This window comes from Aulonocara stuartgranti (assembly GCF_965226115.1).
Source record: "Aulonocara stuartgranti genome assembly, chromosome: 15".
NCBI classification, from domain to species: Eukaryota; Metazoa; Chordata; class Actinopteri; order Cichliformes; family Cichlidae; genus Aulonocara; species Aulonocara stuartgranti.
Genome location: NC_138951.1, coordinates 14,868,804 through 14,891,522, shown reverse-complemented (window position 1 = coordinate 14,891,522; position 22,719 = coordinate 14,868,804). Strand labels below are relative to the sequence as shown.

Here is a 22,719-nt window from a genome sequence, read left to right as displayed (position 1 = left end):
AATTTCCACCAAAAAGCCAACACCACAATGTTACTACCACTGACATCAATGGCTTTAGGAGGGGCTACTTGGAGAAATCTACCACCGAGTGCCAGATCCAGCCCACAAGACACCCTAGTTTCTATCACATAGCATACAATCCTCAGAGCACAAAGGCAGAAGTGGCCCAAAGCCAGCGCTGAATCCGAGATGAAGCATGAATGAGAGTCTCCTAGGACAGTGAGAAGCAGTGTTGTGTATTTACTCCTTACACATTCTTTTGGTAGTGGAGTAAGCGGAAAAAGACTGAAAACTCACATGAACTCCCACTCGAGCATAAAAAAACGTCTTGGGAAGTCTGAGAAACTTTTGTTGCACAGGTGGCCAACTTATTGACGTCATACTCAGACACACGGCGGGTCAAAGTAAATATTTGGTTAACTAAGAGACGTTTTTGATTAATGGAGCAAATTCACGTATTTCAAATAATTTTTTTCCCCTCATTTTTAATTTGAATTATGGCATTCTGTTCTAACACTTTCCCTCCACATAGAGGGACCTGGATTAGCTACAAAAGTTACATTTTAGCTGTAAACCAGAAAAAGAAACCCCAGGTAATTAAATAACAAAAACTGTCATCATCACTCTGAGCAATAAAAATGCAAACACATTGTCTCTGTACGTTTTCACATTCTGACTTAAAAGCACATTAACATGTTGGTGGAACGACTTCCCAGCTCAGCAAATCAGATTAACCGAGCAGCTTTTTTGTCCTTGTCCCACCAACAGCACAATCACTGAGCAGTAGACAGCAAATACGAAACAGCAGCTTTCGGACCAACATGTCTGTATAACAGCACAGATGTACGCCTTATTTCTTCACATATATTCTTCATCGCACACCCTACAAAAAACATCCTCAGTATTAACGTACCACACACAGCTTTTATATTCTTTATTAATAAAAGTTCTACCAACATAGTAAAATAAGTTATACATCTGGCCGTCAAATTACACATTTGCTTTGAAATTTGTACGTAAAGCAAGAGCTTTGGGAAAAATCATGGTATTCCTGAAATGCTAGAAGCTAAACCTCCCTCCTGTTTCTCAATTTTAAAAAACAATTTCCACAGGAAATGACATTTTTAAAAAAAAAAACTGCCCCTTTAAAAATCATAGCTATATAATTTTCTTAAAGATCAACACAAATGAAAATCTGGCATAAAACGAAGTGTTATTGCACAGGCTGTTTAGAAAAGTGGCAACCCTTTCAGCTCACATTTCAGACATAACTGATCATTCTTTAATCTGCGGGCCTCGCTGTAAGAACATTTGCATCTGGACTATGAAAATAATCATGATCTTTGTTTGTACTGGATCTGGGTTGTTATTGTGACAGGTTTAGTTAACGGGGGTGTTTGAGTCCTCTGCCATAGCTGGTGGCATATTTAAGGCTTGACCATTTCTGGCCTGGCTGAGTCCTGAGGGGCCTCCTGCTTCATGTGCAGGTCTTGTCTGGGGACGCTGTGAGCGGCTACAGAGTTCTGGAGGGCATCGGGTGCAGGCGGGCCATAAGCATCACCAGGATGTGCTGGATGAGGCGGGGCACCTAGAGGCAGGTCCACAGGTTGGCCAGGGTGGTCACGTGGTAATGGGAAGCGCATGTCAGGAGGGAAGGGTGGACGAGGTCCCATGGGCCCACGGACACCTAAACAGGAAAATCGCAGGGAAATGATGGTCACACAGACAAAAAAGACCAAAGACCAGGTCTGTACTTCTTTCAGGAAATAAAGAAGCCTTTGCCTTCTTCTGCCTCAGGGTCTTCTTACACAGACTTTAGTAGCCCAAGTAGATGAACAGGGACCAGAATATATTCTGCAACTCAATTTTTTTCTTTTCATTTTTAAATCAGCACCAAATTAGCATCTGCATTTCATTTACTTGTGGACAATCCCCTCCCACCTATTCTGAAAGTTCAGCTACTGCTGACCAGCTCGCCCCGGCCCTTCCTGTTTCATGTTAGTCAGCCAGGATGAAAACCACAGCAGCAGATTATGTTATTTGCCATTTTTAGAAGGGAAGCATAAAGTTGGCATTATTTAATAAGAGATAAGCATTGTGTATGTTCATCTCGTAAGTCCAAGGAACCCCTCAGCTGCTACAAACAGAATCTAAATCTGCCAAAAGCTGAGTATTAGAAAGCCAGAATGCCACCTTAAACTAGTTAAAACCGAAGAGTTGATAAGGCGAACTATATGAATGGCTTCCCTGATCAGTTTATTATATATTTTTTAAGTCCAAGTAAGATTGGCTTGTATGACTAGAAATTAATGGTGGCAAATGTGAGAAAATGTCATGTATAAACATTAAAAAAAATATATATATATATTTTTTTGTTAAAGCCGTAACTCCTCTCATCATGTGGTACACTGCACTACTTTCTGCTCATTTACCATCATGCTATTATCCGCTTTGTTTATGAATGGCTGCTCTTCATCAAATTTTAAGCATTGCAAGCGGCTACAAATGGAGTCCATTTCCGGGCTTTACCATAACACTGCCTCTACGTCAATCTATCTGGACTCACTCAACTCCACTGTGAATCATGTCTAATAGCTTGCTGCTCTTCTTCTGCATGATGAATTGGAATCTGAAGAATACTAAAGATGATGACAACAGACTGTCTGTTGGCAGTTCAACTGATCTAAGTATGTCCCAGAGTTTGTGTTTTACTAGAAATGACAGTTTTCCAATTCTATTTTACTAGTATTAAGCAAAGTCGTATAGATGAGTTTGTCCTGTAAAGAGACTCATCCACCTCTCAAATGGCTGAAGTCATGACAGAGAGCATCTTTAGCGTGGTTTTCAACAGCTGGGGACATCATCTCAAAGATATGTCCACTGCAATCATGAATTCATGAACTGAAACATCTTGAAATGTGTTATTTTGGACTAGAAATTAAATCTTTTTGATTTAATCTTTATTTGACCTTATGGACAAAAGCCATTTTTAGTTTCCTATTTGCGCGTTATTTTTTTTAATTTATTTCATTTTTATTCTGACGGTCCTGTTGAGTAATGTTGAAAATATATTTGATTATTTTCAAATTCATGCTTCCTGGGTCATTGTAATTTGTTGAGGGAAGTGGAGATAAGAGTTATGGAAATAATTGTTGACTAATCAAAGAAAAATTGGCAGCTTAGTCGACTACATAAATAAACGTTAGTTACAGCCCTACTCAGTACAACTATAACATTTTAGTGAACTTTTCCCATTTTGGCTAAAACTAAAATGAGAAAGTCTGGCATATAAAGAGGTCCACATCAGGTTTATATGGACCTAAAAATATAGTGTTATAAATATAACAAAAAGTTGAACGTACCCTGTGGAGGAGGCATCGGTCCAAAGTGATGAGGTGGAGGGGGACGGAATTGCGGTGGGAGCGGACCCCGGGGATCAATGCCTGGGCCAGGGCCTTGCCTGGGGGGAATTGCAAGTCCATTGGGGGGTCCAAACTCTCCTCCCATTGGTCCAGGCAGGGGCATACCTGGGTGTCCATTAGCTGGTAGGGGAGGACCTTGAAGAAGAGGAGGGCCAGGTGGGAGGTGATATGGGCCAGGTCGCGGTGGTCTGTAAGCTATGGGTGGTGGCAGACGGCCAGGAGGGAGCATTGGATCATAGGGTGCAGGACCAGGTGGAGGTCCGTGGACCATGGGTCCAGGTGAGTCCCTGATTGGTGATGCTATGAAGGATCCTGGACCCTGGAAAACAAACAAACATGACAATTTGAAGTGACAACTTTCATGAGAGTATAGATGGGCTAACACTTTGTCATGCAGTGAAGTGATCCAGAAACCACACAGTGCATTTAGCCAGGGTTTAATCACATGACCACTAACCACACACCATGGTTATTTGGATTAAAAACAAGCCACTTTCATAGCATCTTGATATATGACACACATACTCTGCAATTTTTCATAACCCCAGTATTTTCAAGACACATTTTTGAGTTGCTGTTTCTTTCAGTGCAGTGAGATGAAAAACACACTAAGCCTAAAAAAATGTTTAGTCAGCCCCAGAGAAAAAGAAGAGCCTTTGATCCCCTTCCAAATCCAAATCCAGCTTAAGGGAAGAGGATGTGGAGTGCTTCCAAACACCTTCACACCAACACCTGGACTGACAGCATCTGTACTCACTGCCTCTGGATTCTCTGTGGTGACCTCAGCCTTAGTCTCTGTTTTTATCTGTGGATCTACTGCTTGCGTCTGTTTCAGATTAGGACAAACAGTGGAAATGCAGCAGGAGCTCTAAGTCTACACATGAAAGGAGAGATGGTATCACATAAAAATGGGTTTGATATGATTAAAAAGAAACTTACAGATGCATCCAAGTTGGCTGGAGATGAGCTACGTGGGCCCATCATGTCTGAAAGAGGGGAAACAGTACTGCATTAATAACAGGTTCAAAATAAACACAAAACCTTCGAAATGCACAAACTGCAGAGGACATACCCATCCCAGAGATGTGTTTTTCAGGGTAACGACCATGGGGATCTGATGGAGGGCGAGGACCTGAGGGTAGAAAAACACAAAACTATGAATAACCAAAACTCCATGGAGCCCCTTCGCAGGGAAAACACAGCCGCAACACACAGAGTAAGAGGAAACAAAGAGACTGTACACCCTAGGAAAAAAAATAAAAAAATAAATCAGAGGTACAAAAAAAAACAAAAAAAAAAAACCCCCAAACCCTTGCATTTAAATGAAATCATCTTTGATTTCTAAGAATAACTTATTCACACATACACATACAAATTCAGAAAATCTTCTTCCACAATCTAATCTTGTTTTTAATGAAATAAAAGCAAAAGCACATTTCAACAGAAACAAGCAAATGATCCAACTGGAAGGGGAGGGAGGGTGAAAATAAGAGCTGGTACCCGAAGGAATCAGGATGCAATACACACTAGGAAAAAACATAAAAGGAAAACTTGAGGTGAGAGAGCTGAAAAGAAAAATAAAGTCAGGAGGGAAAGAGGAGAGAGATGAGGTTGTAACGGAGAGTGATGTTCCACTTGGGTAAAAAGGAAGTGGGGGAAGCAATCCACTTGGACTCACCAAACGGGTCAATTCTCCGTGCAACTGGGGCAGAAGGAGGACGCCTGGGACCCTCAATCATTATAGGTGGGGATGGTGCACCCCCACTCACAGGAGAGGGCCCGTATGAGTCACCTGTTACAATTGAACCGTCAATTTACCAAAAGAAAAGAACTGCAGCTGACAAAACAACACAAGTCATGCAATAAAGAGGGTCACTTCAGGGTCTCCAAGAAAAATCAAGCACATGAACAGGACAAATACACAATCAGAACACATATGAGGCAAAACTGGAGCCCCCCTGCCCCGCAACAGAAAACAGTATTATCTTCAGTGGTTCTTCGGGATGACAGCTGAGCTGATGGAAATAAAACAGAGGGTGAGATGTGCCTGCTTACCTTGGCGAGGGCCTGCAGGCTGACCAGAGTTTGGTCTGAAGAGAGGAGCGCGGCGCTCATTGAGCTGAGAGGTGAGTACAGCCAATCTGTGAATAGGAAGAAAAACAGCTCAGATGCAGTTAAACTGGGCTGTGACTTACGGCAATTTTAATTATCTGATGAAAATGTAACAGAGCCAGTGGTGACGTCATTAAATTATTTCACAGTTTGTCCAAAAAAAACAAAAACAAACAATCAATAGCCTCCAATCTATTCAGCCTGAAGTCACATTAAGCAGTAATAGGAACAGCTATGATGTGAGGTAACGACTAAACATTTTCAGGCTTTCGCAACTTCCTGTATAGAAACAGCCTCATTATGAGTAACAAACAAAATTTCTGATACTCCAGAACAACAAGGAAGCTTTAACAACTGCCAAAACTCACTTTTCACGAAGCTTCGATGATTCGAGCTTCTCTTGGTTTAGAGCTCGCTCTGCATTACGAGCGTTCACCTGCAGGCAGCACAAAGAAGCAGAGTAATGCTTTAGCTCAATACTAATCTTACGCAGACCGAATAAATTATTTATCGCATCTGTAAATAAACGGTGTGGAAACATACCCAGTTTGAGTGAGTTTTGTTCTCCTGCTCTTTGATCTAAAGAAAGAAAATCCCATTCAGCCGAGATTCAGATTGGAGTAATGTTTTTATTTTGTTGGCTAATCTGAAAACGTTAAGATAAAAAACAAACAAACACACAGTCTACCTGCTCTTTGTAGACTTCCTCAGTCTTCTTCATCTGGTCCTCCATCTCATTAATGCGCTGCCTTAAAATTTTAACCTGCTCCTCAGCTTCAACAGCTTTCCCTCCAACCTCCGACAGCAGATTCTCTTTGCTGCGCCGCTCCAGCTCCTCCTTCGTTAATTTCCTGTGTGCGCAGAGAAACACAGTAACTCCCAGTCCTTCTACAAATCACAACTGATGAGAGGTTTCACTTACTCATCATCATCATTCATGGTGTAAAGACAGCAAGTAAAATTTACAACTACAAAAATACAGAAGACTTTCAGACATTCACGACAGGAAGTAACAATTTCGAATCTGCTGAAGACTTCACTTACTGCTGCAGGGCATTTTCCTTCTGCTGATACATTTCGACCATGATTTCGTTTTTCTGCTGGAGGATCTTGAACTGGTTTTCAATGTGGCTCTTCTCACTTTTCAGGGTTGAGATTGCATGTTCAAGCTCCTGGTGTTGCTCTGTTTTAAAATAAAACAAAGAGGAGTTTAGTAGGATGCAGATACCCAACTGAATTACACAACTTCTTAACCCTTGTGTTGTCCTTGGGTCAAAAATGACCCCTAGGTGTATGGCAAACAAGTGTATGGGAATCCCGAGGACATTAAACAAATTCACAATGTACCTTCCATTGCCTTCCTGGACTTCTCTTCATTCAGTAGTTTTGTCATGAAGCGATCCCGCTCTTCTTCAACTACAGCAAGAGTGGTCTGAACCTGTAGGGAAAAATACAGGAAAATGCAATAACATTTAGAAACCGAACAATCCTCTATAAACTAAAATATAATAAGCTTTACAACATCTGTTGATATCTCACCCTAGAAACATCCATCATCTGTTTGATTCTGTTCTTTACGGCCGTCTTCTTGTCTGTAAGAGACACTGAAAGAACAACAAAACACTATATTATTAAACAGTGGTTAATAAAACTACTCGCCGTATTTCATCCATAAATATTCTGATAAACTACAAACTTACCAGGTGCTACTTCACCATTGGCCAAAACTTTGGTGTCACCTTTTTGTAAATCACAAGCTTCCAGGTCAGACAGAAGTTCAGACAGCACCTGAAGTGGACATATTGTGCAAGAATGAGACAATTTCATAAATAAATAAATAAATAATAACAAAAATCAGGAAGAGTTATGACAGTAGTTAGTGAAAAAAAATGACCTCCACATTGTGATCTTTGAGCACCACAGAGTCCTCCAGTTCTTTCTGGGACTTCTGATAGACTTTAATCTTCTCATTAAGCTCTGTGTGTTTTTCCTCCCAGCTTTTAATGGTGACCTTCAGCTGTTAGAAGAGGCAGGGTAAAAAGCATAAATTAAATCTGATTAGGCATTCAGATTAATGACAATATAAAAGAGAAATATCCATATCTGTCTTACTGTTTTGTTCTCGTCCTTTAACGCAGCAAACTCTTTTTCAAGACATTTTTGTTGAACGTTTCGGGCATCTTCCCGAATCTTGGCTTCATCCAGGAGAACAGTAGTCTATGGATGAAAGAAAACAGTTTATGAGATAAATTAAAGCTAAAAGGTCACAGTAACACTACAGAGTTTGCAAAAAAAAATATCCCAAAAGGATTTGTACCTTAGAGAGCGCTTCCTGAATCTTTTTCCTGTTAGCTTGTAGCTTCTCGTTTAACTTCTCTAATTTCTCAATCTGTTAAAAATAAATAAATAATTGCAGCATGAATCAGTGAAAAGAACGCAAATAACAACGAGCAGAAAGCAAATGAAACACTTACTCTGGTTTCATTTTGGAGAGTGTTTGCCCGCTCTTCCTCCAGTAGCTGTGCGTATTTGTCCTTTTCCTCGGCCATCTGTTTATTCAATGTTTCAGCCTGTAAGACTTTACTCTGCAAACAGTAAAGAAAAAAAAATTAACGACAACCCTTCAACAAATAACTGAGTGTCAACAAAGATTCAACCCGGTTACGTAAGACTAAATACATATGAGAAAGACTCTTACTGCTTACCTCTAGCTCTTGCATCTTTTTCACTGTACAACTAACAGTTTCCTTTGACTGTTTTTGATTTTCTTTCAGTTGTTCAGTCTTTTACAAAAAGAAGAAAACATGAATCAGATGTGTTTTGTTTGTTTTTGTATAGGAGAAACTCAACAACATTTCTCTTTCTGGGGCTCACCTGTTTCTGGAGTTCAGCCATTTTGGCGAGAGCTTCATCCTTTTCCTTTTTGTGCACCTGGATTTGCTCTCTGAGTCTTTTTTCATCCACTTTTCCCATTACACAAAGCACACAATCAATGAGGCCGTACACATATGCATTTTGTCATGTTGTGCAAAAATTATAACTGAAAACTTACCGAGGTACTCTTTCTTCTTTATCTTTAAAAATAAAATTAAAAAAATCAATTTTAAATCTTACAGTGTATAATATCATCCAACAATGACCTAAATATGGAAGATTTTATACTGTGTATAACTCAATCCAATGGGAGTATAACCCAGGGGGATACAAAGCCTTATTAAATCAAAGCTCATACAAATAATATTGGCATTTTACAGGCACCAAATAAACAGAGCAGCAATATCACAACACTTACTGCCAGCACAGTCCTCCAGAAGAAGAGGGTGAAGGTCAATACTCCAACCAAAGCAGTGATGACAACAGCTTGCCAAGGACAGCCAAACAAAGTTTCTCCTGGCTTCCACTCTTCTGGCAGCAATGAAATCATCTGAAGAGACAAAAAAAAAAAAAAACAACCCCACAACCACAGCTTTAACTCTGGAGAACGAAATTAAACTGGAAACAGATGGTTAAACTAGCACTATGCAATTCAATTATATCGATTTCTAGTTACAAACACAGCTTTCAAAAGTGGTGAAAAGAAGATTGAAAAAGAAATTGATTGAAAATTATTTTCATAGTGATGCTCTTATTTTGTCTTATAACTTGATTGCACTTTTCCTTTCATATTCTCATTTTGCCTATCACAACATCACTTTTTCCTCTCAGTAAAAGCTTAAGTTCAGGCTATTGCATGAATACTTTGGTTTACAAAAATGTTTGTTTTTTTTATTTAGCTCAAAGACACTTAATTAAAAAGAGACAAGAGAGTTACCATGTTTCAAAATGTATCAAAAATAATTATGACTATAAATCTGGCTGCAAAATAAACAAAAAAGCCCAATGGAAAAACAAACTAGACAATATACAATAAAAACACTGCAGAAGCTCTGATTAAACATCAAATTAAATCTACCGTTAGACTAACACACTGTGCATACATTTACCAAACTATGACACATCAGTAAAGAGTCATCTGTAACTCAAATAAGCACTCATTACAACCAAGATTAGCAAGAAGAGCATCTCTGTCCCACAACGAATCTTAAGGCTGAAAGGCTACTGCAGCAGCAGAAGTGCCACTCTTGTAAGCTAGAACAGGAAACTAATGATATGACTGACATGGGCTCAGCAGGATTGGACAACAGAAAACTGGAAAACATTGCCAAGCCCCCAAGTATTTATCTAATAAAGTGGCAGCTGAGTGTATGTGATAAAGGACACAGGATCGATATAAAAACACAAAAAGATTAGTCTACACTCTCAGTTTAGTCACCAAAATAATTCTGTTGGTTATTTATTAACATAAAAATAACGTGTTTTTCTACATTGTTCTATACATACATTTTGAAGTGATGTAGCATTTCATACATTACTTGATTAGGGAGCAATTCATACTACAAGCTTTTCTCTTTCACAAGCTAGGTGGGTTTCACTTTATAGTTAAACTAGCTTCATTTATGCCCAGTCATACCAAACCGAGCATATTAGTCCAATCACAAAGAAACCTTTGAACTCCCCATGAGACAACAGTAGCAAACACATACATGCTCTCACTCCGTGGCTCTAATAAAATACAGGGATTACAGCTGCCTTAATACTAATGGCAAATATTAAAAGCCTCTCTTCAATTTACTGCTTTTCAGTTCTAAATGTTCAATACAAATTCAACAAAGGCTGGGCTGTAAGAAAAGTTAGATAGCAATGAAAAGGGCACAGGACAGTGAAAGGTCTTCAATCAAATATACAAGACCCGGTCGACTGCTGCTAATGCTAAAGGCAAGTTTGGTGAGTAGATTTAGGACAAGGAACCGTCCAAGTCATTATCCATCAGCCACCTGCTAATTAACACGTCATGGTTAACCTCACAGGCCGTGACAGCGTAAATAATAATATTCATATAGGTGTCAGTCTGGCTTTTTTTTTTTTTTTAATACTGTAATGAATACTTACATGTTGCAGTTCCTTCACAAAAACTACATATGTGTTCTCCGGTTCCATGACAGGCAGGGATAATGTCTCCCTCTCCATTCTCGTGTTTAAAAACAAGAATGGAACTAGCCAGATGCTAGTTTGACAGGTATCAGCTAGCTGCCTAGCACGTTAGCTATTCACAAAGTAACTGTATCGTTAAGCAAACGCTCGTTATTCAGGAGCGTTAATGTCTCCCGCGTATGAAAGACAAATAAGCGGTCGTTAGACAAATGGACAACGTAAAATAGTGGAGATAGGAGTTGGTAACAACGACTTGCTAACGGTAATTAAAGATCACCCGTCAAATCCCATTCACAGCAGTTATCGTGAAGCGACGGTCGTTAGCAGAGTTGGTGGTTCTGATTATGGATAACGACTGTAGCGACCAAAAAAGGCTACACTAACTCAACAACACATTATCTGCCTGTACATGCCACAATAAGGCCGTTAGCCCCAGCAGCCAGCTCAGCACCGGCTGTGTCGAACTTCAGCCTGTACCGCGACAGTCAACAAGGCAGGGGGAGGGCCGGAGGGGGCGTTCAGGGAAAACTGGAAATTTGAGTTCTCACATAATGCACCACACTTTCAGAGCAGTAAGACCGACGTCTATGTAGGGCGACCAGAAGTGTACCCACACGATTTTAATCCTCTGTCCCACATTTTGGCTGGCTGAACAAAAGTCTCTAAAGTCATGCAAGTCTCCAGCTCCCCAAAAACTATATGTGGGGAAAAGAGTTTATTCATGCGGAACAATGTGGGATAGTGGAATGCAACATTGCAATTTTTGGTATCTATTCAATATTATATACAGTATAAAGTATACTATTATATAAAGTATATACAGACCCAGCTTTGCCTGCGTCAGTACTTTTAAGAGCCGCATGTAATGATTTATGAGGTGAATCTGAATACGTTTTTATGACAAATAATTGTGAGTTTTGCATTAATTGGTCAACAAATCACAAGTGCACCTTTGACTGTTTTTCCCACTTTTTGTCTTTTTTTTGAAGCGCTGGAATTTAAATGTGCCCTCCTGGCAACCGCTTTCTGTCAACCCCTGTTATTTTAAATGTGCTTAATAAATAAAAATGACTTGATAGTGAACCAAAAAGGGTTCTTATACTATACTTAAATTACTTAAATATTTTCATGTTCAGGATATATTTTTTCAGTTTCAGTAAAATTTAAGTGTTAAATTGAGTGACATCAGAACCAATTACGGCAGAACTGGAAGAAGGAAGATGAGCGAAGTGTGGACAGGGCTGTGGGGATGCTTGAACAGACATGCTTACTGTTTGATGTAACTGAAGCGACATGCTCAGAGGAGATAAACTAAAGGATCAATCCTATCACACAAGTATTGATCAGATACCAGTACCAACGCCGGTATCTATATAATCAATATTTAGATCGATCCATCCCCTCCTATTTTCAGAGCAGCAAGACAACAGTCTGTGACGTCTGCCCCAAATATTGCGACAATGCCCTACATTTTGGCTGGCTCTACAAAAGTCCTCGCCAGTGATTCTTATAAAACAAACTTATAAACAAAACAGTGGATCATCTGCCTCCATTTCACCCTATTCCTTGAATTCTACTCTATCACACCAACCCTCTGATATCCTGCTGAGCATCTTGGTCACTTCCAATAAAATCTGAGCATCTTTAACTCTGTCATCTCCAGCTGAGGCTCCTGTTTTTGTTTTTTTTTATTATTAGTGATGAGCATAGATGGAAACTGAAGTTCATAATTGGTCCTATGGAACAGTTTTCTGTACATGCTTCCAACAGCTGTCATTGCAGTTGCTGTCTTTTCAGCTTTTCTGTCTGCTAATCATCTTTGGGTTTTAGCAGGGATGCATCCAAGTTCTCTTTGAGTTGTTTTATTCTGACACAAGTCCATTTTTGTAAATTAGAGTCATTTAAAATGCGGGACACTGTCTCGATATAAAAATGCTGTACAGTCTCACACTCCTGATGACACTAGTCTCACAAGAAACATTTTGGTTTAAAAATTGATGAGCTGAACTATGAATGCTTCCTTGCTGAAAGTACTTTCATGCTTTCAGCTGTTCCCTTATTTCCCAAGACGTTGCCACACAGGAGGGAACCACATGTTGATTTGTTACAGATACTACACCGGATGCCCTTCCCACTAGCTTGTGACCCCTGAGGATAGCTTTGTGTCTCCTCCCAGTCTTGAAACAGTGATCTTATGAACCATTCGCTCTTTGAATGCCTCCCAACTAAAATCCCCAAATTATTACCACAGAGATAAGAGGTGGAAATTTTAACAGTTACAGTGATGCAAACAGGAAATGCAAGACTGCACAAAGACTGCCACATAGGACCATAAAAAAAATTAAATTCCTCTTTATGTCTATTCTATAGTAATTGAGTTGAACTAAATTAGAGTAAATCAAAGTTTATTTGTGATTGACCTGATCAATGCCAAACCTGTAACCTGCACAGTATGTGTGTATTCATGTTTTAATTTAGATCAAAATCCCTCTCGGCACTGGCAACACGTCCCACAGAGTCTTCGCAAACAAACCCCTTTCATCACATTTAGTTTGCCCGGATCTGGTTACCCTAGCAACATAAAATATGGTGCGTAACTATATCAGAGAGGCCAATACTTTTCTGGACTGTGTACTGCTCATTTACGAGTAATATTTCTAAGCCACTCTAAGTTCAAATAAAATAGTAAATTTTGGTAGGGATGGGAAGCTCGAAACAGACGTTTCGACACTGTGTCAAGCCTCCGAAGCCGAGATGTTTTGAAAATCTGCTCTGAAACGTGGTTCAAATGTTTTGGGTTTTGCTGGAGGTGCCAAGCTGTTGTTCTTCCACGTGATAACGAGGCCTCTGTATGTTAAATGAGTAAATTGTTTCTTCAGACTTCAATCATCCAATCTAATAAACCACGCCAAAAAGAGTCAATAGCAGCATACTCAAGTATAGTATGTAGTATGTCCCTATGAACTATGAGTGATGTTAGGATGTCCTGGGATAGCATTAAAAAGTATATAATAAGTTTTTTCTTTCCTACTTCCTTTAAAGAAGCCATCAAGGGAACATTTGTTTATTCATTTTTCTGTGCGGCACTCAAACCAGCAACAGATATTCAGCATACGCAGACAGAGGAGATGATAGAGAACTAATTTGTTTAACTTGTTCCTTAAAAATCTGCATGTTTGTGCTTCTTCCCTGCACATGACAGAGAAAGATCAGAAAAATCGGACATTATTTTGACGTTTTTAATTGTCAGATCATCGAGACTGATTACAGATTTAGATTCATTTGGATGTTGCTGAAATATTTCACAAATTAGATTAGTGAATTAGATTAGTGGTGAATCTAATGTATACAGGATGTGGTGTATGCAATGGTTTTACACTTACCACAGTGCTCCACTCTGCAGTTTTATTCGTGATCATTGCAAGGATGCAGCCCGTGTAAACAAGCCCTGTTGAGAATAACCCCACTTCTTCTTCGTGCACTTCGGACACTGGTTCCATGGAGTCCATAGACCCTTGTCAAACAGAATTTAACAGTTAGTAAGTCTGTTTGTTATTGCTGGATTATGTAAAGCTCTTCTATAACAGAATATAGTTAAATATCAACATAAAGGCAAAACCATATGTAACTAATATAGTGTAACTTTAATATGATAAAACCAGAGGAAGCTTAATGTGACTGATTTGCTGACCTCAAGATTATCCTATTTTATTGTAGCCAAAGTCCAAAATTCTCATAATGTGTTTACATGTTCTAAATATTTCACAAAAGCAATGATATTTTAATAATGGATTGCATTTGTATAGCGCTTTTCGAGACCCTCAAAGCGGTTTACAATTTCACTATTCATTCACTCTCACACACTGGTGGAGGCAAGCTACGGTTGTAGCCACAGCTGCCCTGGGGCAGACTGACAGAAGCAAGGCTGCCATATCGCGTCATTGGCCCCTCTGGGCATCACCAGTAGGCGGCAGGTGAAGTGTCTTGCCCAAGGACACAACGACGAGACCGGCAACCTTCCGGTTACAAGACGAACTGACATCTCTTTGAGCCATGATCGCCCCATTTTATTAGGAATCAAACATTTATGCTCCTTTTTTGTGACCATGGCACACTAAGGTTCAAGGCACAATTTCAATGGGGAACCTGTATTACTATTTACACCACACAGCCTCTTTGTAATCTTACATATTATAACTGTTGGTGGAAACCTGCAATTTAATTCCATTACACCATTGCTCTAAAGACATTACTAACCTGAGGGTGAGTGTTCAACCTCAACACCAAGGCCCATGTCGAAGGCATTTTCCAGGGTGGCTTGAGGCACCTTTTGCATCTCATCAGATGTGCTGAAGCTCAGCGGATTGTCTTTGTTTTTATTAAAGTGTCCACCATCTTCCTCCACACTAACGTCCGGTCTAACCAGCTGTTCCTCTTCAACCTCAGCTGGCTTTTCTTCAGGATCCGTTATTGTCAGGTTGTCATCGCTCTCGGCCTTTGGTATTTTGTCCAATTCTTCCTCAGCAATGTGTAGCACATCTTCTTTAACATTTAATTCCTGTTCATCTGAGATGGAAACATAGGGGAAAACCCAATAATGCTTAAATTTAAGATTAAACATTTTAAATCTAGAACTAGCCTCTAGATTGCATGACATCTGCAGAGCAAAGACAAATTCATTATCATGAAAATCCATTTTGGCTTTGTGAAAAAAGAATTATTCAAGTGAAATGCATTAGTAATATGAAATATAGTTATTTTTAACATTACAAGAAAGGGTTAGAGTTATTCTGAAATTCTAATCTCTTATGGATTTTCATAAACCCTTTCCTATGTCAACTCTCAAGATAAAGAAACACATTATGTCTCTTCACTATCAGCATGCAGCTGAGCTGTCCTTGTGGCCCACTGAAGAGCCAAAATACCCAGCGCCATCACTGGACAGTCACGTTACCAGTCTCCTAAAAGATTGACTAAGACTAATGTGTTTTCAGACCTCCTCAAATAGAAGTACATCAACAAATAGATAGGGATAACTCCAGAAAATCCACTACAGTGACCATCTGCTTGATGCTTAAGCTATACCTAAATTGGTATATTGAGTGAAAATGAAACCATCCATCCATCCATCCATTTGCTTCCGCTTATCCTTTTCAGGGTCACGGGGGGCGCTGGAGCCTATCCCAGCTGTCATAGGGTAAGAGACGGGGTACACCCTGGACAGGTCGCCAGTCTGTCGCAGGGCGAACACATAGACATAGACAACCATTCGCACTCACATTCACTCGCACATTTACACCTAATGGCAATTTGGATTATCCAATTAACCTATCCCCACAAGCTGCATGTCTTTGGACGGTGGGAGGAAGCCGGAGTACCCGGAGGGAACCCACGCAAACACGGGGAGAACATGCAAACTCCACACAGAAAGACTGTGGGGGAATTGAACTCAGGACCTTCTTGCTGTGCGGCAACAGTGCTAACCACCGTGCTGCCCAAAAATGAAACCATTGGTTCAGAAAAACAAAACAGCAAACAAAGTGAGAGAAAAGATAGAAAGTTTAGAATAGTTTCTCCTCTGTTATTGTTGTAAAATAGCTTTAAGAGTGTTTTTTCTGGATTGGAGTTTGAATAAAATAAGCAATTTGAGGTAAGTTCACTAAACTCTTGGGCCTTTTTGCTATTTTTTTACCTTTTAAAAAGTAATTTATTTAATTTTCTGTAATGAAATTATGAACATTTCCTTTTAATTTAGGTCAGAGTCTTATGTCACTGTGTTCACTGATAGTCAACATATCTAAAATTTCACCTCAAAAGTTGATTTGACTAGCTGACTACACTGAAAAAACCTAGGGGGAAGTTTCTGATGTCAAAGAGAACGAGAAGAAAACATGTTTTTCTTTCCCTTTGTGACCATAATTAATTGTTGTTAGGATGGTAAGAAAAGCAGGAAATCCTATCTCAACGGCTCCATTACTGTTGGGTGTGAACTGAACTCCCTTTTAGCGTGATGACGACACTATCTATTTATCTGGAAACAAGATGCTGGATATCTGCTTAGTCACAGTATCAAATTCTGCATTCACTTTGATTATAAACTGATGCAATGAACATATTTAATAGCACAACTGTCAATGTTTAAAGCAGAATAAGCAACCACAGAGACGTGTAAGCCTTTTTGTACTCAAGATACTTCAAATAATACAGATCAAACCCACCTTTCTCAGTGTCTGATGACAGTTCTAGTGCTAAAGGCGTGCTGTCACTGGCTGTTGAATATTTTTGCCGCAGGCTGAAAGCCAGCTCCTGAAAGTCGTCCAGTATTTCTGTTTCTTCATCCAAATTACTTGGGTCCATATGGTGATCATAGTCGTGTTTAGTGTCCCGGCTATCAAGCATCTTCTCAATCTCGTCCAAGATAGTGTTCTCAGAGGCTTCCAAGATGCCTTCGAGCGCATTTTCAATGTCCTCTGTAGTACCCGTCTGTGACTGACGGGTAGCCTGAAACTCTATGTCCAGATCCATGAACATGGCCTCCAGTTTGAAGAGATTTTTTAGACCCAGAAGCTTTTGGACCTTCTCCATCTTCTCCTCTGTGAAGTGGTCCCACAGCAGAGTCAATCTCATTACGCTTTCGCTGTATTCTGGCTCTGGAGGTGACACGGTAGGTGGACTTGTTTCAGGCAAGGTTTTGTCTGACTGCGAGAACAAAAGCGCGTTTTCATCTTCAAGTAATTCTTCTCTCTCTTCATCGTTCCCCTCCTCCGCATCTGGAGTCTCATCTTCTTCCATCATCTCCCTTGTATGTAATGCATCCTGAATCTCTGGCTCATCAACAGGTGATTCTGCTCGACTGTTATTACTTCCTAAATCTGTCATTGAATCATCAGGTATCTGATTAGGCAGGCTGTCATTTACTATGTTATCATCATCTCTGAGGTCTGAGTCACTGGACCTCTCATTAGCGGACAAGTCGAGGTGTTTTTCACTTTCGGTCATGTTTTCTTTTTCATCCACTGCACTGTCTAATTTCTGCTCTGCAGCAGTAATACTGTCTGGTATTGCTGCCTTATCCTCAGTGACATCTGGATCTTTGTGCACCTCCTGCTCATCTTTGTCTTCAGTGGCCTCTGAATCCTTGGGCACCTCCTGCTCGTCTTTGTCTTCAGTGGCCTCTGAATCCTTGGGCACCTCCTGCTCGTCTTTGTCTTCAGTAATCTCTGAATCCTTGGGCTCCTCCTGCTCATCTTTGTCTTCAGTGGCCTCTGAATCCTTGGGCACCTCCTGCTCGTCTTTGTCTTCAGTAATCTCTGAATCCTTGGGAACCTCCTGCTCGTCTTTGTCTTCAGTAATCTCTGAATCCTTGGGAACCTCCTGCTCGTCTTTGTCTTCAGTGGCTTCATGTGTGGTTTTTATATGTGTTACTTCAGCCTCATGGTTGTCTAAATTATTATCTTGTGGCAGTGGCTCCGTGGATATTCTCATCCCCTCTGTTAGATGCTCTATTTGATCCTCTGCTGATTTTTTGGTTTCATCCTGAGCTTCCTTATGTCCAGTAACTTCTACATCATTTTCATTCTTATCAGACAAAACTTTCTCTGAGTCACTGGTGCCTTCATTCACATCAGAATTATCAGATGTAGAATTCAAAGAATCTTGAAGAACTGGCTCCATGTTCTCTGGGTCCTCTGGGGATTTTACCAAGAGTGATTCATCATGGGTTTTTACATCCTCTTCCTCCTCGTCTTCCTCGTCCTCATCTTCCTCTTCATTCACTTTTTTTGCTGACATGTCTACTCCAGTGACAGCTGAAAACACAGCGTCTCCGAGTGATGTCCACATATTCTTCTCCTCTGCTGTCTTTGGTCTATCCTCAGGTGTCAATGGCAGACTTTCAGGATTTCTAGGAGACTCCGGTGTTGGAGTGTTAGAGGATTCTCCTGAAAAAGACAGCAGTGGCATTTCCTCTTTAGTATCACTATCATTTTTGGGCTGATCTTTCACATCCTCACTGTCGTCTTCTGGATTTGGTGTAACTTTCTTGGTGCTTTCTTCATCTGTTACAACAGCATCAAAAGTTGTCCCAAGGGTAGTTTTTAACTTAGAGATTGGCACTCGCTCATCATCATCTTCCTCTTGTTCTGAATTCACTTCTTGTGTGGTTATGTCTACTCCAGTGACAGCTGAAAACACAGCATCTCCGAGTGATGTCCACACGTTCTTCTCCTCTGCTGTCTTTGGTTTATCCTCAGGTGTCGCCAGTGGAGTTTCAGGCTTTTTAATAGAGTCAGATGCTGGAGTGTTGACGGATTCTTCTGAAAAACACAGCAGTGGAGTTTCCTCTTTAGTATCACTATTATTTTCGGGATGGTCTTCCACATCTTCACTGTCCTCCTCTGTATATGGGGTAACTTTCTTGGTGGTGTCTTCATCTGTGATCACAGCATCGAAAGTTGTCCCAAGGGTCGTTTTTAACTTGGGGATTTCCACAGATGGTTGAGTATTGATGGAGTCTTCTGAAAAAGAGAACAGTGGAGTTTCTTCTTTAACATTAGTGCCACTTTCTGGATGGTTTTCCACGTCTACACTCTCCTCCTCTTCTTCATAAGGGGTAATTTTCTCGGTGATTTCTTCATCGGTGACGATGGCATCAAAAGTTGAACCAATGGTAGTTTTCAACTCAGGGATTTGAACTCCTTCAGAAGATGAGACTGGTTCGCTTTCTGAAACAAAATCATCTTTGGGCACAGACTCCACTTCCGATTTTGCGGGTGTATCTTTGGTTTCACTCTTTTCTGACAAGTTTTCAGGGACAGACTCTGGTACATGTTTTTCCTTAACCTCTTCAGCTTCTGTAGCATCACGTGCAACTTCTGCATTGGACTCCATTGTGTTTTGTAAAGGTGTTTCAGCTGACTGATCAAGAACGGCTGAAGAGGCACTTTGATCATCAGGGGCTTTATGAAGCTCCTCCAAGTTATCATGATGCTCAGTTTGTTTTTCACTCTGAGCTACTTCTTCTCTTGTTTCTATTGCTTCTGCTGCTTGGACTTGGTAAGATGTTTTGTTGTTTTCGCTATCATTCTCCCCTGCTGACAAGCCAAGGAGCAAATCTACATCATAATTATCAAACTTGTCAAATCCAGTGTCAAAACAGACAAAATCTGTTTCCTGAGAAGAGATAAAAAAAAAAAAAATTAAAAATTACATCTTACTATCTGTGGTATCCACAAGTGGATTATCTTCTTATATATTTCCATACCTCAGCTGGAACTTCATATTCGTTATCAGTATAAATGTGGTTAACTGCCAGAAGGTCTTTTGGGAAATAGCCAAAGTGGCTTCCAACCTATTGCGAGAGAACATGTTCAGGATTTTAACTACACAAATTAAATCCAGAGCTCAATAAATATGTGCTATAGTATACTTACATTTCCGGCCCATATGTCAGGTCTTCTTCCTGACAGCTTGTAATATACATAGATGGTTTCAGATTTCTTGAAAGACAAGAACCGACAATCAGGTCCTGAGAAATCATTCACAGCTTTCCCCCGACACAGCAGCACTGAAAAAAACAAAACAAAAAACAAAGGGTAAGAATGACTTATTCAAAGATTTTATTTGTTTTGGGTGGCTGGCCTCTCCCTTAGAGATAGGGTGAGAAGTTCGGCCATCCGGGAGGGGCTCAGAGTAGAGCAGCTGCTGCTCCACATCGAAAGGAGCCAGCTGAGGTGGTTCGGGCATCTGACAAGGATGCCCCCTGGGCGCCTCCTGGGTGAGGTGTTCCAGGCATGTCCCACCGGGAGGAGGCCCCGGGGCAGACCCAGGACACGCTGGAGAGATTATATCTCTCGGCTTGCCTGGGAACGCCTTGGTATTCCCCCGGATAAGCTGGAGGAGGTGGCTGGGGAGAGGGAGGTCTGGGCCTCTTTGCTTAGGCTGCTGCCCCCGCGACCCGGCCCCGGACAAAGCGGATGAAAATGGATGGATGGATGGATATTTGTTTTGGGCTTAGTTCAAGTCACCTCACACCAAGAAGCTGAGTTTGAATCCACTGCAGGCTAAGGCCGCTGTGTGGTGCTTTCATATTGTCCGGTGAGTTTTCTAGAAACTACTTCCTGACGACAGAAACCCCCAGGTTTATTTGCATCGCAGGCTAGAATCGAATCAGCAATCTTTTGCTTGACAAGCCAACATGTAAAGCACTTGGTGATTCTATATTGGCCATAAGTGTGAATGGTTCGTCAGGCCTCCGATAGACCATCTAGAATGGACTGCACCCCAAATATGACCCTGAATTGGATATGCAGAAGAAACTGGGTGGATGGGTTCTTGGATGCACCAGATGTAAAACATCGGGCTAAAGCTGATGTTTATACAAAGCATTCGACCCTTAGCTGAAACCAGTAATTTTGGTTTGTTGTCATTTCCTACAGCCTGTTGTGTCAGAGAAACAAAGACATCTTAACATAAACAATAACTAATACTTACAGCTGAATGTGCATATCAGTCAACAAGAGGGATGATAGCATACATGGTCAGTAATTCTTGTACTTATCTGTCGGCAGTTTTCTTCTGTTATGTTGTTAGGTATTTATTCCACACATCTCACTGGACAACTACATTTTAACTACAACATACTTAACTGATGTAAAGCTAAATAACAGAAATGTATGCTGCCACTTTAACAACACGTGCATTAGAAAAATAAGCCCAAAACTGATGCACAAAAAGCAGAAAAGGTGAAGCTTTAACTATGATTCAAGTATTAGCTACTAACCACTGTCTTAAATTTTGTATTTCACTCAGACTTCTTTCTGAGTGGCTGAGTTTCAGCTCTGACTTGTGTTTTATGAGTTACAGTGTGTGATATTTACTGTTTTATGAGTCAAAATTAGCTCCCCCTGATGATAAGTCAACAATAAAAATACGTTCTTATCACCTATAGATGACTTTGCGGTTGTGGTTAACAATTGCTAAATGAATATTCTGTATTGTAAGTAAAACTGCTGCGTGTCCTTTATTAAGTCTTGCACTGAATGTAGAGGTTAAGAGTCAGGAGGCAGGGTAAAAATGTAAACTTTGCTAGCTAGAAGCGTTACAGAAGCATATTGATTTGTGGCAAAGCAGCCCAATCCCACAAATCCACATGAGAGTGAGGCAAATGTGGCTGAACACTATAAACACCCTGGCTTTAACTTCACCTATCACCTTTACCCCGAACATTAGCAGAGCGAGCCGGCCGGTGGCTAATTAGCTGCTAACCTTAGCTTCCACTATCCGGGAGCGAGGCAGGCCGAAGCTGACAGGCACCCAGCCAACATGCGCTGCATCGAAACCAGTAATCCTACCCAGCCAAATGATTAATGTTAATGTTTGCTTGTCCTGTTTTCACTGGGCATCACACAGGTAAACAGCATCACAACAATTGCAAGAGGAGATCAAGGTCGCAAATATCGACCGGCAACAGGTCAAGAGATAACGGCAGTTTATGGCTGTAGTATCGGGATGGTGCGAAGACGCATCAGAGAAGCCCCCCTGAGATAATAGTTGGAAAGCCAGCGGACTTACTGCTGCACTCCTTATCGGCGCATCTCTTAATGTCGGAGAACCTTCTCTCCAGGGCTGCGGCTGACATAAAGTTAAATAAAAGTAATAAAAAGCCCTGTCGGTAAACGTGTTTTGCTGCCATGCTGGCAGTTTCTGTTGACTGGATTGACTCCGCTGCTGCTGCTGGAGCATGAGCACTGGGCAGCAGGAGCCGACACGTCAGCACAGCAGATCCGGCTGGGTGTAGGCTCAGGATCGCTTTTCACAGGATGCATGATTGGATGTGTCTGCTTCATGTGGCCGTGGTGGGGGAAAAAAACAACACCAAAAAAAAAAAGAAAAGAAAAGAAAAAATGAAGCAGATGCAGTCATAAATTAGGCTTATCATTTAGTCTAGTGCATGTGCAAAAGGGTTTCCTTATCATGCATACTTGACTATTGGGCATATTTGACTACTACAGTGGAAAGACAACCAAAATGGTATATGAATAACTAATGCATAAATGCTTTTGATTTATCGTTTAGCACGAAATGACCGTCATAAAAAGTTAACTGATGTGTCTCAGTTAACTTTGCATATGTGCGCTTAGGAGCAGTATCTGTG

The 22,719-nt window shown here is 40.7% G+C and overlaps 1 protein-coding gene across 2 annotated transcripts; it reads right to left on the bottom strand.

Moving 5' to 3' along the window:
* Window positions 1-919: 919 nt before the first annotated feature.
* Window positions 920-22,333, bottom strand: mia3 (MIA SH3 domain ER export factor 3). 2 transcript variants are annotated; one of them, XM_082504639.1, is made up of 28 exons: window positions 22,137-22,333; window positions 19,997-20,130; window positions 19,828-19,914; window positions 16,784-19,736; window positions 14,823-15,131; window positions 13,949-14,079; window positions 8,827-8,958; window positions 8,587-8,608; window positions 8,409-8,497; window positions 8,240-8,317; window positions 8,009-8,119; window positions 7,852-7,923; window positions 7,647-7,751; window positions 7,429-7,551; window positions 7,235-7,322; window positions 7,074-7,138; window positions 6,882-6,972; window positions 6,579-6,717; window positions 6,223-6,385; window positions 6,078-6,113; window positions 5,903-5,970; window positions 5,478-5,563; window positions 5,101-5,214; window positions 4,495-4,554; window positions 4,362-4,408; window positions 4,180-4,248; window positions 3,363-3,741; window positions 920-1,687 (listed from the first exon to the last, which is right to left on the bottom strand). In XM_082504639.1, the coding sequence occupies exons 1-28, from the start codon at window positions 22,255-22,257 to the stop codon at window positions 1,428-1,430; spliced, it is 6,132 nt and encodes a 2,043-aa protein (XP_082360765.1). In that variant the 5' UTR covers window positions 22,258-22,333; the 3' UTR covers window positions 920-1,427. The 2 variants fall into 2 exon arrangements, with proteins under 2 accessions (XP_082360765.1, XP_082360766.1); XM_082504640.1 differs by lacking the exon at window positions 4,180-4,248.
* Window positions 22,334-22,719: the final 386 nt, after the last annotated feature.